We start from the raw sequence: 19,128 nt of genomic DNA, 5'->3' as shown, positions 1-19,128 counted from the left end.
AATGTGATTTTATAGTTGGAGCACTAAAAATAATGGTCAATTGACAACCTGGAGGGCACACACTTCCGGTATACAGCCTTAGAGAGGCAGGTGGTTGCCTACCTCTATAAGGGACGAAGCCAACTTGGTGCCCTTCCAAAGGTTTGGGACAACTCCCATCAGCCCCAGTAAGTATGGCCAATTGTCAGGGATTATGGGAGTTGTAGTCCAAAACAAGTAGAGGGCACCAGGTTGCCTACCCCTGGTGTATATACAAGTATAGCATTTTCGTCAGTGGGTTCTTTACCTGCAGCAGATGTCAGAAACCTACTCATAAAAAATGTATTATTTATTTATCTGCTAAATCTGTATGGCCACTCTTCAACAGATCTCTCTTGTGTGGCAATCTTTCAGGTAACCTGGCCTCAAGCTGTAAAAGGCTTTAAAAGTTAAAACTAGCACATTAAATTGGGCCAAAAAATGGAAAAAGAACCAATGTTGGTGACAAAGCACCAGTATAGTATGGTTGAAACACCCAGTCACAGGTAGAAATCCATTTTGGACCAACTGAAGTTTCCAGACTAAAAATAGGCCCCACGTGCAATGCATTGGAATAGTCTAAAGTGAGTGGTCACGTTCACCCAATATGTAAGCCCATCATGGGTGCAAGCTACACACTGTGGGTTGTTCCACAAACATCCCACAGTATGTGGTCTGTGTGTCCAACAGACAATTGGGCTTGTGGCAGCTAGTTTCCCCTCTTGTTCCATCCTGGTCCTCCACCCAGTATCCTTGAATATTGATATAGCACCATGAAGATTTTATTTTTATTTTTTAAAGGCAAAAAGCAGGTGACTAGAGCAAAGATGAAACTGACCAAGACAGGCTTGTGACCGGTACACCTAGGGATGACCACATTATGCCACTTTTAAAATCTCTTCACTGGCTGCCAATTAGTTTCTGGGTGAAGTATAAAGTGTTGATTATCACCTTTAAAGCCCTACATGGTTTGGGTCCAGGTTACCTGCAGGATCGCCTTCTCCCATACAATCCAGCCCGCACACTCAGGTCGTCTGGGAAGAATTTCCTTCAGTCAACCAAAACTAGGCTGACAAGTATTACCCAGAGGACCTTCTCTTCTGCTGCTCCCAAACTGTGGAATGGCCTGCCTGAGGAGATTCTTCAACTTAACAGTCTTTTAAAATTTAAGAAAGCTATAAAGACTGATTTCTTCCGGCAGGCCTATCCAGTGGAATTTTAGGATGCTTTTAGGATGTTTTTTTAGGAAGTTTTAACAATGTATACTGTGTTTTTAATCCGTATTTTATGTATTTTATACTTACTGTTGTTCCCCGCCTTGATCAGGATGGAGAGGCGGGTAAGAAATATTATTATTATTATTATTATTATTATTATTATTATTATTATTGACAGAATAGGGGAAGTGGTGAAAACATCACGCAGGAGCAGTACAATGTGGGGAGAATTGAACAGGGGAATGTAATGTCCCCAGCAGCTGTCAATCACTCCATCAGAATAGTGCAATAGCATCATGAAGAATTTTCTTTTTAAACAAAGAGAAGCGTACCTCACATTCCCAACTTCACAAGGGGTCGTCCAGGATTTAAAGGATGGACCCGACTCAGGGCGAGAGGCCTTCTTGTAGTCTACACCTTCCTGAGTCAGCACCGCCTCCCTGAATGCATTGTCCCATTTTTCCTTCCCATTTGGAGCAAAAAAAGGGGGTTGCACTCTTCTATTAAAAAAAAGGGGGGGAGGACAATCATTTTAAAAATACAGCCTTCTGATTCATGCATCATTGCAAGTGGAGAAAGAGGCAAAATCTGTAGGCGTTTATAGTTACCAGCAATATCTGCCATAGTGACTTGGTGGGGCAGAGACTGATGGATGGAAACATACATGGTGGGGAAAGGGTTAAGCAATCCCTCCTCTCCTTTCCCCCTGCCATTCTGCTCAAAATGGCAGGCTCTAAAGGCTGCTTTTCATTTAAAAAAAATGGGGTGGGGTTGTTACATACATTTGGGAACCAGGATCAGCAGTGGCTCCCAGTCAAGTGTTTCTTCAACCCAGGCTTGCCACTGCATTATGTGTTAAAGGTCTGAAGTAATTTAATAGAACAGCCTTCAAAACATTCTGGCCCCTTTTACAAAGAGATACAGCAATAAAGGTCTTCTCCAGTTACAAAATCCAGAGCTTGGGCAAACAACTGACAACAGGGGAGTTTATCAAATAACTAAACCTGCAGAGCGCCAGTGTCCAATCTGTTAAAAGGGGTGGGGTGGGACTATATTACCAACTGGATTAAACAACAATAAATCTAAACAGGAAATTCCTGCCACTGCCACCAGCTGTCAATTAACCTTACACTAGATTGTAAACACGGAGAAAAGATGCACCCTCTTCTGCAAGCAAATCTGCAGAGGAGTCAGACCAAATTAAAAGGAGAAAGTACAGAGCTTCAGTCTACGCTGAGTCTCGTAATAAATATTGCCAATTACCAGAGCATGCTGAGGAGGCTCAAGTAACACCAAAACCCTCTTTCAACAACTTCAGCCTTTGCAATTTGGGCTCTAATAAACATGTGTTCCCAATATTTTCTCTCATGAATACGTCTCCTTCAAAACCAAAACACTGCAAGCTTGCCAATACTCAAACCTTGATTAGAAAGTACATACCAGTTGACCTCTGGGCTCTTCCCCTGCCCTACCTCCAGCTGCAAGTTTCCCTCTAACCCAGCCTTCCTCAACCTGGGGCAGCGCCCCAGGTTCAGGAAGGCTGCAGTCTAACCCAACATTCTTGATATTGTATTTCATTCTGTTAATTTTCTGTAGCCACTCAGAGAAGATCCTTTACTAGGTGGCTGTGCAGGTAGAGTCAAACAAACAACAAAGAAAGGGCCAGGTGACTTGACTCAACTCAAAAGCTAAAACGCTGGCTCTCCCTTAAAGATGCTTTCATCCCTGTTGTCATAGGAAGTCCAATGAGAGGACAGGGTCTTTTAGAGAGGCCTTTCTGAATCTGAAGGGTTGCCAGGGGACTGTCCTCTATTTGAAGGTAGCCTCTATGTGAAGAGCTGCCCAGTTCAAGTCCAGTTAACAGATAAAGCACCAACAGATGGAAGCGTGGGGCCTTGCAGTTGCCCGTCAAAAGCACCGGGACAGCAGGCTGAGGAAGGCACAAAGGTCACCTGGTCACAGTCTTTCACACTATGGTGAGATGTACTGTGTTTCTATTTAAATCATAATGATTCTTTTTAACTTTGCATCTCTACGTACAATTTAGCACATGCAGATTTTATACAAACCAGTGTCCTCTTCTGTCCTCTTTTTTTTTGGGGGGGGGGGGGGAGATGCTTAAGTGGCCGGCCTAGCAATGCTACAGCTGCCTGGAGTAACCTGCGCACAAGAGAGAACTGTAGCAGGAAGAAATGGATGAGCTGGTTTGTTCCTTTCCCTTAGTTTCCACTCAAGAATGGCAACCACATAATGGAGAGGAGGTGGCAGACCTGGACCAAACGTGTAACTTCCTTGGATAGTTTGTGGGACCTCAGTGTCCTGGTGAAGTCCACCAGCATGGAAGCCTGAGCTCCTGCGCCTGGCAGTCATATCTGCAATCCACCATTTGAAATTCCCCACAATGCTCTTCACCTACTGACTGCTCTGGGGCATTGTGGGTAAATTTAAATGGTGGCTTGTAGGTATCTGCAGATGCAAATTACACCATCAAAGGGAAGAGGGAACAATCGACCAGGCTAGTCTAACCCCCCCACCCCCGGTCTGCTCCCGTCACTTCCTGTTAGGCACAGAACCCACACATCCTGCCATCAATGGGAAGGAAGCAGGATTGTGGCCCCAGGGTGATTTGTTCTGTTTCTCATTAAACATAGTAAACAACTTCCAGAACACTTCTAATAACTTTTGGTTCCATGACACTTCTGATGGTGCACTTGTAATTTGCATTTGCAACCACAATAATATCTGGTACACATCTCCAGATTCTCCCTGACATGCTTTTGACATGCAGTGATAATTTTTTCCAAATTGTTTGAACCATTTTTGAGTCTTCCTTTGATACCAAAATGGCCAGTGCCCTCTCAGCAAACAGTGACACTGATCCGAGCCATTTTCTTGCATCTCATCAAGGACAGACAACTTATCACTTTTCCTTCACTCTCCAGTCCCGGGTTCTCAGCTGCGATTTGTTTCCAGGATGTTTCCACCATCAAGAGACGGTCGTGACAACAAGTTGCGCATTGACTGCAAACCTCTGACCACACCGTCACCAGCACCCACTAGTATGTTCCAGAGTGAGCTGCCTGTTCTTTCATGTCTGCTGCATTAATTCTTCCTCCCACTGATATACATGTGAGCTAATTAATGAGAAGTCAGTAAGCAATGCAGAAGCAAACAGCAATCTTTGATCTCAAAGCTTTTGCAGTGATGCAAAGTTTCCCTTTGCCAGTACTCTTTAATTTGCAGTAGGACACGAACCTCTTGCAAGGAATGCCTTTGGCCTTAAGTAACACCCACCGGCCCACCAGTCCCTTAGCAGGAATGACATTAAGAACTCCTCCCCCTTTGCAGTGATTATCAGGGTGATATGTTAACATTTGTGGCTGCTTTGCAGAGTAACATAAGCGAAAACAGACAAGTCCCTGCTCTCAATGGGGAAGATAAAGGAGGGGGGTGGAGAGGGGGGAAGGGGAAAAAGAGATTCAGGTAACAAATATATGAACCTCTGAGCATCATACTTCTCTGGTTTATTCATTACAACACCACACTAGCTTGCAGGTTAAAAGAAAGCAATGGTTGGATGGCCGCCTATAGGGAACGCTGCAGCAGATTTCCTGCACTGGCAGGGGTTAGACTAAATCCCCTTTTGAGGTTCTTTCAAACTCTTTGATTTTTATTAGATGGTTTGTTTATATGCGCATGCACACAGGGTATGAGCCCCTCCAGAGCCATGGGCAGGCGTATCTGAATTTATTTTATTTATTATTTATTATTGCATTTATATCCCGCCTTTTTTCCTGCAAGGAACCCAAGGCAGCGTACATAATCCTCCTCCTCCTCTTCACTTTATCCTCACAACAACAACCCTGTGAGGTGGGTTGGGCTGAGAGTCTGTGACTGGCCCAAGGTCACCCAGTGGGTTTCCATGGCTGAGGGGGGACTAGAACCCGCATCTCCCGACTCCCAGTCCAACAATCTAGCCACTAGTATGCAGTCTCCAATCAAGAATCCCCGGTCTCGTGGAATATATGTCCTTAACTAGACCTACCTTTTGTTCCGCGATGGAGGAGGGAAGATCTCGCATTGTGATTAACACGAGATCCCTCCTCCATTTACACGTGAGGCATGATGACCTCAGGAAGAGAGGTGTCGTGCCTGCCATTTTTATTTTTAAAGAAGACGGAGCACACCAATGCTTGTGTGCTGAAGGTAAGGGTTTTTTAAAATTTAATTTAGTTTCCCCACTCCCCCCACCCTAACCCTGATGGGCGCAACGCTCCTGAGGAACACTGTGCCCCGTGCGCGGAGCCGGGTCAAACCACGGAAACGGGTCACATGTTCTGCGGTGGAAAAAGCGGGCCCAAAGAGGAGGGCTCCATCCCGGGGCAAGGGAGAGATGATCCCTCCCTGATCCTGGGATCCCCTGTGCGTCATCTGGACGCACAGGGACGATCCTGGGGTTTGTCCCGGGATAAAGCCTGGTCTAGCTAAGGCCTATGTCTCTTTGAACCAAAACTTCACATTCCCTGCCAATCACAGAAGTTGATATTTGTACACTAGGCTGCCAACTCTTGAACTGGAGAAATAAAATTCTGGAAGCTGGGCAGACCTAGTCTTGGGGGAGGGAGGTATGTATTCACAGGTGTGCAGCTAAAGAAAGAGAAATGGCCAAAGACAAACAAAACAGTCAAGCCATTCCCCCCCTGCAAGACAGAACTGAAGCTTGCAGGGTTTTAGTCCCAGGATCCACTAGGCTAGATTCCAGTCTAAGGGCCTGAGGGTCATGTAGGGTGGCCGCATACACATCACACACACACCCAAAAAAGAGGAAACGTGTCACCCAAAAAAGAGGGCACAGATTGGCATCACATTTGTGTACAGCAATTTGTATGCACAGATGCAAATTTAGAAATCATTATTATAATTTAAATAGAAATTCAGTACATCTCACCATAGGGGGAAGACTATGACCAGGACTAGATCTACGCTAGTACTTTATAGCAGTATTGAAATGCACAGATAACTGTTGGGGCACATTAGACATTCCATTTACTACTTTCATAGTGTTGTTTCCTGCTTTTTATCCTACATTATCCAAAATACTGCAACAAGTGTCATTGTGTGTCCTATGAGGTATAAATGTGCAAGAGGGATATAGCGTTACCATGATGGGATCGTAATGATTTGACACACAGTGTAGATCTGGCCCAGGTAACCAGTATTCCCAATCAGTCTTCAAGGCCCCATTTTGATCTCCCTTCTTTGCATTCTTGAGTTTCAAAACTGGTTGGACAGCCCTTCAAATAGAGCAGGCCTTCAAAGAGAGGACTGTCCTCTCTGACAACCCTTCAGATAGAGGATTGTCCTCAGTAAAGTAGAACACATGGCCACTCTAGTTCCTGATTCAAGCTCTGAAATGCAGCAAAAGAGCAGGCGCTACAGAATGAAGGGACCCCAGTATAAGCAGAACTCACCCCTGTGCCATGGGGGCGGAGCTCATTTTGAGCAACAGTTGCTGACGATAATAGCCAATATATGAGATTGGAAAATTACTTATAAAGCCTAAATACCATAAGAACCATTCATGTAGAACTGAAAATCAGTTAATGGTATTGCAGGACAGTAGTTATTCTCAACACAGTTATTAAAGCCCTGATCACACAAAACATCTTTGCTAGTTCAGAGCATTTGGCAGAGTTCGCCAACTAGAGACAACTGAGAGTGAAGGGCACACTTGTTTATTTTTGGGGGGGAGAGGAGAAGTATTACTGATGGCCTTTCCTCGTGACAATAAGTGGTACCTTTTGTTTATTAAATTGTACTTTATCTCACATCAGTGCCTCAAAAAGGCACATATGTTGAAGGTTTGGGGCAATATGCAAATGTATCTAAATATTATCGGCTACTCAATAAAAAAAGCTGATGATTAATCAACTAAATGTTTCTATTTGGTTGGCAAACCAAAATATAGGAAAATACAATGGCATTGAAATAGCCTACTAGTTTAAAGAAGCACAATGGAGTTTCAGTCTTCTGTCCTTCAGGCCCTCTACTGGCATTTGCTGCGCTGCAATGGTAATTTCTCCCTTTTAAATATGTTGGTGCCTTTCAAGAGAACAGCAGGGAGAACATGTATTTCCCACCCCCTTTTGTGGCATGCTCCTTACAGCAAGGAATGGCTTTGCAAACACTCTTGGCCAATGAAGGCTTCTTCTTTTTTATTTAATTGACAGAATGGAAAATATTTGCAGTATGTCACTGTTAACAATCACTGGTGTTATCGTACCAGTCATGATAAGTATTCTGACTTTTTCTTAAAGGCAAACAAGCACAGCAATAACTGGAAACAACTGGATTTGTCAGTCCCCCCCCCCAACACAACTGAATTCCAGATGTTTGCGTTCTGGTGCGTCTCAGGTGAAATGAACAGCAGGAATGTCAGATTTTTAAACAGACCATTCAGTGTTTAGTTTGAAGTTATCTCTGGACTTCTATTGCCGCATGCCCCAGCCCAGGGCATCCAGTGTTTCTATTTCCTTTTGGGGGTCACCAGGAGACATTTGACAATGGAAGAGGAGAAAGTTCTAGGAAAGGGGATAGAAAACAGATGCTGGGGAGTGGGAGAGGAAGCAGGAAGAGTATGTATATAAACAGCAGAAGGAATGAGGAATGCAGGGAGGCAAATGAGGAGGAGAACCAGCACTGAAGCGGACTACAATAAAACCTGTATTGTATCCCAGGAAACCTTAATGGGAAATGCAACAAAGCAGCAAGCAGTTTTGGGTGGCGGGTCAAAGGTCATGATTTTGGAGGATGCCTAAATTGTTGCCCTTCAGCATCCAGTGTTCATATTAGCTTCTGTGGAGACAAATTGCATTTAGAATAAAACTCTGGAAATGTTGATTGAAAACGTGCCATATGATTGTACATATTGCATATAATCTATGTGCACATCCGATGGTTGGGAATATTATGTGCCCTCCGTTGTGTCTGTGTATCTCCATAGGAAGACCTTGCAGTTAACATCTCCATGTGACGGATGGGTATCCAGCAAGGCACCACTTGTGAGTCACAATTCACTCCATTAGAAAATTCTGTGTAAATGGAGTTGCTTATATTTAACAGAAGATGTTATGTGCCAGCCTTTGACAGCAACTGTTTTTAAGCCATGTGTCTGCTTAAGCACCCAAGTTTGCTGCAGGAAAGTAATTAATTAAATACGTGAAGGCTCATGTAAAGCACTGGGTGTGCCTTTTTTTCCAATCAGGGGAGGTAATTCTGCAAGGTCTCTACTTTCGGAGTGATACAATCCCATTTAATGCAGGCACGTTCCAAAATTACCTGTCCTCGGATGAGTTTGCCCATCACATCTCTCTCCTTTCGATTTTTTTTTTTTTAATATAAGGAGTCGAATGTCCCTCCAATTTTAATTCAGAAAAAGAAACTTGTTATACTTTAAGTCAGAGTCAACAGATGATCCTGGAAAATGTCCAACTGTTATTATTATTATTATTATTATTATTATTATTTATTTATATAGCACCATCAATGTACATGTACAATGTACATCAATATACATCTCTGTACGTGGGTGTGGGCATTTTGCATGCAATACCCATTCTAAAAGAGCTGGAAAGCATTGCCTTACCTGGATCGTGGAAAGGAACCAGTGCAAAGTTGTAAAGCGGTCTCTTGGGTCTCTTCAAAGAAGTCTCCAAAATTTTGGATGCTCCCTCGATCACCTGAACTAAGTCATCGTACATTGAGCCAGTCACATCAAACACAAAAGCCAAGGTAGATGCGCCTTCTGGCATTTCTTCAAGCGTGGCTTGAGTCCCCAGTTCTGCATCAGCATCTTGCGCACAGCAAGGTGAAAAAGAAAGAGCCAAAAGTAATGATGCAAAGAATCCCACGGCCCGCAGGGGAACATTGCTGTGGGAATTCATGTCCCCCCACCCACCTTTCCTCTTTGCTACCTAAGCGATGCTCTCAGTTCCCCACACTAAGCATCACAAAGGAGCCAGTCCGTTTTACAAAAAGAAAAAGAAAAAACATTTCATATTTCCCTTTTTTTTTTCAAAGCAACAATAAAAATCCTCTTTTTTTTCCCTTTCCTTTTTTTCTTTTTTTGCCCAAAGTACTTTTCACGGGCTCAAGGGAGGTAGAAAGGCAAGGGGAATGTAGCTCCTTTTTCTTTGCAAGTTGTTGGCTCTCCTCTCCTTCCCCAGCCTACTTGTCTGCAAGAGTTTGGCAGCCTCTCACCAAGGGAAGGGAGAGAGAGTCCCATTCATGTCCCCAGCGCAGCTGCTGCTACTTCTGCCGCCGCCTCTGAATTCTTTGGCAGAAGTCAGAGAGGATCTCCAAAGTTCGGCTGCTGTGGCTACGGACTGAGGCTTCTCCTTGCTGCTGCTGCTGCATAGGCGACAAGGAGTGGGTGCTCAGCTCAGCTCGCCCTCTCATTGGTCCACCCCACTTCCCCACCTTTGCCTTCGAGGCCCCTTTTTTGGGTGACTTGTTAAAAAAGGTATTTAGGGTCACTGGAGTGCCACAAAACCACTCCAGGCAAATCTCTTTCATATGCAGTCATAAAAACACAGGCACCGTTGTGATTCGGTTGTGGGGGAAATGGGGGGGGGACCTTGTTCTGGTTCCTTTTATCAAGAATGTTTAAATCCACTTTAAGCAATTGGTATGGGGGGCGGGGAGGGGAGAAATCCACAATCGGGCAATAGCTTTATTAGGACCAGAGTATTGCTTGACTATAGATTTTGTTCTTCCCCAACCAACCCCTGGGTTTTGAATTGTTTTTATTCAATGGCTAACGCCATCTCCTTTTAGCAATAAAAAGTAACTTGAGTACTAGGAGGCATCCACAGTTTGGTAGGGAAATCACACTCCGAAAGGCACATGAAGGTTTCCCCTGCTGCCTATATTGTGATATTCCGCAGCAAGAGTAATTTCAGCTGAAATCAGAGGCCACAGCTGCCCGCCATCAGATTGGATCATTCAGGCAAAATTGGAAACAGGGAGGGGACATTTATTGCATTTGCACCCACTGAATGCAAAGTTGCATGAACCGTTTTTAAAAATATATCGGCTTAGACCTGCTTTCAGTTTGCAAGTGCCGTGCATTTGACATCTTAAAATCAGGGTTTATTGCAGATTAATTTTCTGATAATTGGTGCAGTGTCCCCTCCTTACTCTCTGCAACCAGATGAAGAATATAAGAGCTGTGCTAGATCAGACCAAGGGTCCATGCGTTTTAATAATGTGCTGCTTTAATGTATTTTTAATCTAGTCCATGGGAAACAGGCAAGCAGGACATGACTGCAATAGCACCCTCTCACCCATGTTCCCCAGCAACTGGTGCAAGTAGTGTATGTGGTGCACAAAGCTACACTGCCTCTTCCATAAGGAGAAGAAGTCACTGACAGACTTATCCTCCATGAATTTGTCCAATTCTCTTTTAAAGCCACCCAAATTGGTGACCAGATTAAAGGATTTCCCCTTGGCAGAACATATTCAGCTGCCTTAGCAAACCAATGATTCATCTAGACTGGTAGTGTCTAGTCCATAGGGTGGGCAATTCATGTGGTTCCATTCCTCTGTTTTGTGGGCCCCACCATGTCCCATGCTGTTGCTGCTAAATTTGCCATGGTGGCTGTGGCAAGTATAGCACTGGCTTTGTGAGAAAACAGGATGCACAGGAGCTCTTTCCCAGATCTCAGACTGAAATCTTTCCCAAGTGTGTTGCCTAAGATCCTTTTTCAATTGAAGATGCCAAGGAGTTTGAACCTGGAACCTTCTACCTGCAAAGTGTCTGCTCTGCCTTTGATTGGGGTCCCTGCTTACTCATTGCCCCCCAAAGAGGAAATGGAACACCAGAAAAAGAGAGCACGGTTTGGCATCAAATCTGCATATGCAAATTTATAAATAAATACTATAATTTAAATAGAAATTGACTACATTCCACCTTAATGGGGAAGACTCTGAACGGGTGACCTGTGTTGCCTGGTCAATCAGCTCACCAGATGCTAATTGTTAGTGTTAATTCAAGGCTCATTCCTGTTTTTCCTTCTTCAGGTTCTTTATCTTCAAATGGGACTGTAACAGGATAGTCCTTCAAACGGAGAACTGTCCTTTGTAAAGTAGGACTTTGTAAAGTCAGGCTCTCCCCAACCTGGTGCCCTCTGGAAGGTTTGAACTTTAACTCCCATCAGCCCCAGGAAGCATGGCTAATGGTCAAGAATTCTGGGAGTTGTAGTCCAAAAGGTCTGGCGGACTCCAGGTTAGGGAAGGCTGCTGTGAGATATGGCTCCCTCTTCTTGGTTTAGAGGTTTGTGCCTTAGGTAGCAAACCACTGGAGGCAGGGGAAATCATTAGGGCAAAAGCTGTGATGTAGTGTGCGGCTTTACCCACATTATTACTACTTCCTCCACACAAGACCAGGAAAGGAAACTTTTTTGTATAGGAGCCACCTTTCCACCTCTCAACACAACTATTCCCGAGTCTTGACTGGTCCCCAGTTTCCGAACCTAAGGATGCTCATACATCAGCAGCATGGGGCATCCACTCACTCAATGTGCCGAGATAGAGGGTCTGTGCAGTGGAGCTTCTAGGACCAATTTCAGTGCTTAATATTTTTTTATTTTTTTATTTATTGCATTTTTATACTGCCCAATAGCCGAAGCTCCCTGGGCGGTTCACAAAAACTAAAACCGTTCAAAGTATAAAACAAACAGTATAAAAACATGATATAAAATACACATTAAAAACTGATTAAAAACATACCATACATGAGTTAATATGTGTGGGGCTTCTCTGGGGCATAGCTTTGGAGTCTGTTTTCGGCTATGGAATAATAAAAGAAAACCTGCCTCTGAACATGTGCAGAGTCCCTCTCCCACACTACTTGGCCTCTTTCCATACATTTGCTGTTGTTAAGAGTTTATTCACTTGTTGGTTGTTTTTTTCATTTTTCAATACAATACAAACAGTATATTTTCCCCACCCTTTCCCCATCCCATTCCATTCCCTCTTTGTATCCTTTTCATACACTTACTGGGCCAGAAATCCATCCACCAGCAAATACATGGTGGTGGAGCAACCTATGTGCACCCATCCCTTTCTCTATGTACATACCAACATCCCATATGAAGAGAGGGCATTCACATGGTAGCCCATGTATGTGTAAGTTCATTTCACACAATTCCCACCACCCTTTTTTAAAGAGAAAGAACTGAATAAACTGACGTTGCACATGAAATAGGCTTCTGAAGAGAGCGCCCACCTCACACGTTACATGTGTGTGTGCAGATACAGGATCACGAGTTGTGTGAGCATATAAATTGGGCCTGAATAACCACAATAAAGTCTCACACATCTGTTATTACAGAGAACTTTCAATTAGTTCTAAAAGACCTCTCATTTTAAAAGCTTAAGCAGTGGTTAGCATAACATGATTCACTTTGGATTTCCCCTCCATCACTTCACAAGAATTATTATACAGCTGAAAATAAAAGGAACACATACTGTTTCCAAAAGCTACAAGAGTGGTACTCATTTTTACATTTGCACAATGCATTCGCACACAGACACACACTTGAGTAAAGCTAGAGTGCTTTTATGTGATCTAAAGGACAGTGGACAAGGAAAGCCTCTCCCCATCCTGGTGTCCTCCAGATGTGTTAGATGGCAACTCACAGAATTCCTAGCCAGCATAAGCATTGGGCATTATGGAAGCGCATAGTTCAGCACATCTGGAGGAACCAGGTTGGACTAGATTCCTATGGAGCCTACAGAAAAATGGAGATATTTAGTACCAGAAAGCCTGCTCCATCAGGAAAGTTAGAGGTAAGACAGATCAACTCAATTTCTAAAGCAGAAGAGTTAAGCAAATGCCTCCAAATGGATATAACCCATGGAGGGAACCTCGGTATTGTTTAGCATGGAATTTCTATCACAAAACATTTCACTCACAAATAAGACTATGAGCTCCATCTGACCAGCATTTTTTCGCACGCTCACTGCTGGGCACTCACAGAGTTTGCTCAGGTCCCTCACATGACGTTGTCTGCCTCCCGTGCGCCTTCTGGCCTTCCTTGCGCGACAAAAAAAAACTCTCCACAAAGTCCGATGTACTTTTAAACTCAGAATTGCTGCTCTCTCCTGCTGTGTACAGGAGAAGCAGTGCCATTGAACAGCAGACTCAATGGGTCTCGTGCTCGTTGTGTACTTCCTCTTTTGAAAGAGGAAGTAACTGAGGAACAAAAACATGGGCAGAGAAGCGACGGTAGGGAACGTGTTTCTCTCCCCCATCCCCCGGTGTGATGGAGCCTTATGTCTGAAATCTTGCTGGTGTGTGCTCCAACTGCCAACACGCCTCTCTGAGACTGTTGCTATCAATGTTCTTCTTCCAATTAACAAAGAAGTGAAACAATGGGGGAACCAACCTATGGGGCACAGTGGAACCAGCCCCAGCTGAGGCCAGACAATTGCTTGGACACCTCTACTTCCCCTATTATCCCTTCACGCTTAGGATAATAAGCTCAAGGAGTGGGACGTCACTGCCAAATCAGCTGTAGACACTGATGTAGTTAACCTTATATCCTGCCACAATTAACGCCGTGTGCCAAATTGATCACTGTTCAGTGCAAACTTCAAGTTTGGCAAAGTGTATCCTGGCATACAAAATAAATTTAATTCAGTAACACAAAATGAAAGTATATTATTTACAAGAAGTTGTTTCAGTGCTACAGATGTTATTATTATTTACATAAATGTTTAATAATTAGCCTAAGCCTGCCTCACTACCCCTCTAAATCTTCCCTCAGAACTAAAATGGTGCTTCATAAGAACATAAGAAGAGCCCTGCTGGATCAGACCAAGGGTCCATCTAGTTCAGCACTATGTTCACACAGTGGCCAATAAGCTGTTCACCAGGGACCTGCAAGTAGGACATGGTGCAACAGCACCCTCCCACCCATGGTCCCCCCAACTGGTGTATAAAGGCTTGCTGCCTTGTATATAGGCTTGCTGCCAGATTCCAAAGCCTATTTACCCTCAAAGGGAAAGAAAGGAAAGGAACCTCTCGTGCAAGCACTTGAGTCATTGCTGACTCCTAGAGGGACGCCTGCTTTCGCTGACGTTTTCTTGGCGGACTTTGTAGTGGGGTGGTTTGCCATTGCCTTCCCCAGTCGCGGTTACCTTTCCCCCAGCTAGCTGGATACTCATTTTACCGAGCTTGGAAGGATGGAAGGCTGAGTCGACCTGAGCCGGCTGCCTGAGAACCACCTTCCACTGGGATCGAACTCAGGCCGTGGGGAGAGTTTCGGCTGCAGTAACTGCCGCTTTCCACTCTGCACTACACGAGGCATATTGACCCTCAAAAACTAACTGTCAAAAACAGAAAAAAGCACATCTGACATCACTCACTTCCCCTTCCCCCCAGGTAGAATCAAAGCAGCCAATCACACACAACCCCCCTCCTGCTGACAGTTAACCTTTTCTTACCTGTATATACAGTCCCTGGGGGGAAATACATTCATATTACTAGAATAAAATACGTTAACCTAAGAAGCAGGTGATTTTGTCATGGCTGGCTTTGTTCAATTGTAATTATTTCTCTCCAGTGGTCCAAGTTGTACCAAGGGAGAAATAGTACCCGGGTTCACATGCTTTGTCTTCTATCCTCCTAACCACAATGACAAGTTATTGCAACCTGGAGATCTCACTCCCAATACTTCCATGTAAAGACAGGCAAGTAATATTGGGCAGGATCTACACTAAACTTTTATAACAGTTTATAATGGTTTCGACAATTGTTCAGGCCCAGGACACATTCCATATACCGTTTTCAAAATGTTTTCAAAGTGTTGTATCTGCTTGGTGTAGATCTGGCCTAGGTCTCGTTGTCTCTCCATCTATGGATATTTAGGAGTTCAGTGCAGAAGCTACAATGTAGTCGCTTGCCACGGTGTGCATGTTCCATCTGGTTAGCCACTCACCTCTATCGTCTGCCAAGTGGTGAGGAGCATTTTCCCATGCATCAGGCTTAGGAGTGCGGTCAATGAAACATCACAGAGTCATGATTTTATTAACGATGGAACATCTTATTGTTAGCACGGCCAAGAGCTGGCTAGAGGAGACATCCCATGTGTGCCCAGTTGATTCTGGCCAGGTACACACTATAGCATCATCCAAGGGCTGATGGAGGTGGCAGAGCGGCTGTGATCTATAACACACCTTGGTTTGTTGAAGGTATCTAGCATCTGATAAAGAATGTCCCTGGAGGCCCGCCAAATTTCAAAGCTGAACATATTACAGAAAACATCTTTATTTGGATTGCCTTTTCATTGCTTTGAGATAATACAATTCTGGCATTGTATTGCATTAATCTGTATTTTATTTGTGGGGTGTTTTTTTTTATCACATTTGGGTATTAATGTTGATACCGACCCTCAGCTCTTAGAATGATGGGGGAGGCATTGGCAGAAATCCAGCTACTTTAAAAACAAAATTAAAGGTTGAGCCAAATTGTAAAAATAACCAAATTGTACATGAGCTATAATATTACCTCCTGCCATCCTAGGATGCAGTGGATGCCGGCTCTTTCCAATCCACATCAATTAATAGAGTTGGCAATACTCCAAAGGCTGCCTAATGCATCATCCTGCCCAAAGGATCATCCTCACTCACCAAATAATAACTACAACCCCACAGATCAAGGCCTAGAACTGCCACATAGGATGGGAAGGAGGCACTGACACTGGTCATATAGATGATAAAATGAGCCTGGGCAAGCTCATTCACTCTCAGGTAGCTTGGTCATCGTGCTGCCAAAAAAAGAGTCACCTGTATGGACTCCATGTAGACCCACGGAGCAGGATTCAGCAAAAATCTAACACTAATGCAGGGGTGGGCAACATGTTACCCACAAGCTGCATGAGGCCCCCGCCACCTCGTGCTGCACCACCAAATTCAGCAGCAGCAGCAAATATATAATCATTAAAATGGTGCTTTTAGCACTATGAAGCACTAAAAGATCCAATTGTAGCTTGAGAACAAGTCTAGGGTGACTATATGAAAAGGAGGACAGGGCTCCTGTATGTTTAGCAGTTGTATAGAAAAGGGAATTTCAGCAGGTGTCATTTGTATACAATGCATGCAGCACCTGGTGAAATTCCCACTTCATCACAACAGTTAAAGCTGCAGCAACCCTGCCCTCTTTTATAAAGTGACAAGATACAAAAAAGGGCAGCTTTAACTGTTGTGATGAAAAGGGAATTTCACCAGGTGCTGCATCCGTACAAATGACACCTGCTGAAATTCCCTTTTCAGTACAACTGCTAAACATACAGAAGCCCTGCCCTCCTTTTCATATGGTCACCCAGAAGTGACAGTGGCGGGTTGTAACATGTACGGACATCAATAGAGACCTATAGCATTGTTTCTATAGAGTCAGGTATTCTGAGAGTCAAGGGGGAAGGTCAGGTCTGTGGCAACCACGGAGGTTGCCCGGAGTTAGAAAGGTTTTTTATGTTTTAACGTGTGTGGGTATTCTGGAGAAGGCCAGCCGGATTTTGGCTGGGTGTGGGGTTGTATGAATGCTTCTTGGGGTAATGGCTAAGTATTAGAGCTTTCCCTCACCTTCTTTCCTCACTCCTCTTTTTCCACATTCCCTCTTCCTCCCCCTTTATTCTCCCCCTTCCTATCTTAAAAGGGGATGTTTTACTACCAAGGCCCTGCGTGGTAGTTTTAGTGATTGCAATAAAGTTGCTTTGGTCCCTAAATGTGTCCCTGTGGTTTATTCCCATGAACATCTGGCTCATCCCGGTTGTGGACAAGGCAGGGAGGTGGATTACCTGGGAGTTTAGGACATTTGGTCCAGGAGCCTACCTTGCAGGGTTGTCAGGTGGACCCTGACTTCCTTTACATGGCTTTTACTGACTTCCTGACTTCCTTTTCAGCGTTGGATGGTGCCCACTCTACAGCTCAATAGTTGCATATGTCCTTAGAACAGGAGTGGGCAGAAGGTAGATGTCAAGATGTTTTGACTTTAACTCACAGAACCCCCTGCCAACATGGTCAGGAATTCTGGAAGTTGGTCCTAAACATCTGGAGATCAACTTTCTGCCCACCCCTGTTGTAGTGAACCCTGGAACTGGCCTCATATTTTGGATTTGATATGTGGCACTTTTGCCCAAACCATTCACTACGACTGCCCTGAAGTGCTTTCCTTAGCATTTTTTGAAGCAAATTATGGAGCTATGCAACAGACAGATTACAGTGGTCCATGGCTCATGTTAAACCAACCTTCCCCAAGCTGGTGACCTACAGATATCTTGGATTTCAGCTCCCATTAACCCCAGCCAGCATGGCAAATGGTGAAGGATGATGGGTGGTGAAGTCCAAAATAGCTGGAGGGCTCTGGGATGATGAACGAAGGCTGCTTTAAACCCATTTGTTTTGAAAGCAACTTTCCTTCGTGTTCCAAAGCTGAACCCAGAAGTTAGACAAAGCCTTATTGTTTCCCATTCAAATTATGGATGTGGCAGGAGGGTTGCAGCACTACTTCAATCAGATAATGTCATGAGGATTTTTGTTTTTTTTAATTGAGTTTGTAATATTGATTTTTCAATCCTTTGCTTTACATGGCTTAAGAGAAGTAATTAGCTCCAGCACTTCCAAGCCCTCATCATGTTGTGACTGGAAAATTAATCATGTAGAAACCTTATTTTTTCTGATCAAGTTATAAAGCCTGGGATTGGTTTATAAAAAACAGATGTTTACATTCTGTTTTCCTCCCCTTTTGCCAATGACATCATGAGAAGCAAGTATTTAACCAGAGCTGTGCAAAGTGTATGCAGTAAAACCCCAAACTGCAAAAAAAAAATTTTTTTTTAATAATAATTAACCCCCCATTCTGCAAATCTTCTTAGTTAGAAAATTCAGCTGAGATTCGCCGAAACGTTCACACAATTTTGGAGAGAGGCCTCAATGCTGTGTGTTCTGGATTTGTTAAACAAGGTGGATGCTTTGTACTCTGGATTTTAGTCCATCCTTTTGCAAGGGTGTTCTGTTCAGCACCATACACAAATGTCAGCGATTCCCTTTGAATGCTGGTTAAGAGTGTCCACATGTTTTGTTTCTTGAAACCAATTGTAGAAATGGGTAAGAGCCACATATAGGAAAGCCAGTGTGGTATAGTGGCTAGAGTGTTGGACTTGGGAGTCAGGAGATCTGGGTTCTAATCCCCATTGGGCCATGGAAGCACACTGGGTGACTTAGGGCCAGTCTCAGACTCTCAACCCAACCTACCTCACAGGGGTGTTGTTGTGAGGATAAAACAATTATGTATGCTGCCTTGAGTTCCTTAAGAAGGAAAAAAAGGCAGGATACAAATGTAATAAATAAAATAATAAATAAATAAATAAAATCCTATGATCAATTGCTCTGTGGTAACAGAACACAGGAGGAGGCCATAGAGCTTCCAGTGGTCTTGCTCCAGTGCTGGGAGTCAGCTTTGCTTCCTGTCCTGGGAGAACAGTATGTCTGAACCTAGTCTGGCAATTCTGCTGCTCCTTCACCGGATCCAGCCCATCAGATGAACCAGAAGCCTGGCTTGAACTCTCTCATCATCCAAGAGATTAGATCAGTCCAAAATGTGTAACCAATGGAGCAAACACAGATCCAAAAGCCAGAGTGAGGCAGAAGTTGGAGTTTGCTTCAAAGAATAAAATGCATGAAGATATACAGAAAGAAATGCTTCTTTACACAATCCCACAAGTGCAGTATAATGATGTTAACTTTCCTCCAGATTACATGAACTACACAGCAGGACGTATCCACAAATGCTCCTTTCTCACAAAGCCTCTGTTGTGGTAACGAAATCTCT

The 19,128-nt window shown here is 43.9% G+C and overlaps 1 protein-coding gene across 1 annotated transcript in view; it reads right to left on the bottom strand.

The window, feature by feature from the left end:
- The window catches only part of HMCN1 (hemicentin 1), a 291,005-nt gene extending 281,827 nt beyond the window's left edge, over window positions 1-9,178 (bottom strand). The window contains exon 1 of the mRNA XM_063134738.1: window positions 8,881-9,178. Coding sequence (XP_062990808.1) covers window positions 8,881-9,178 — 298 coding nt within the window. The remainder of the gene's footprint in view (window positions 1-8,880) is intronic.
- Window positions 9,179-19,128: the final 9,950 nt, after the last annotated feature.

The sequence above is a fragment of the Elgaria multicarinata genome, chromosome 1 (assembly GCF_023053635.1).
Source record: "Elgaria multicarinata webbii isolate HBS135686 ecotype San Diego chromosome 1, rElgMul1.1.pri, whole genome shotgun sequence".
In the NCBI taxonomy this organism is placed as follows: Eukaryota; Metazoa; Chordata; class Lepidosauria; order Squamata; family Anguidae; genus Elgaria; species Elgaria multicarinata.
The sequence above is the reverse complement of the archived record's forward strand: the minus strand, read 5'-3'. Positions and strand labels throughout refer to the sequence as shown.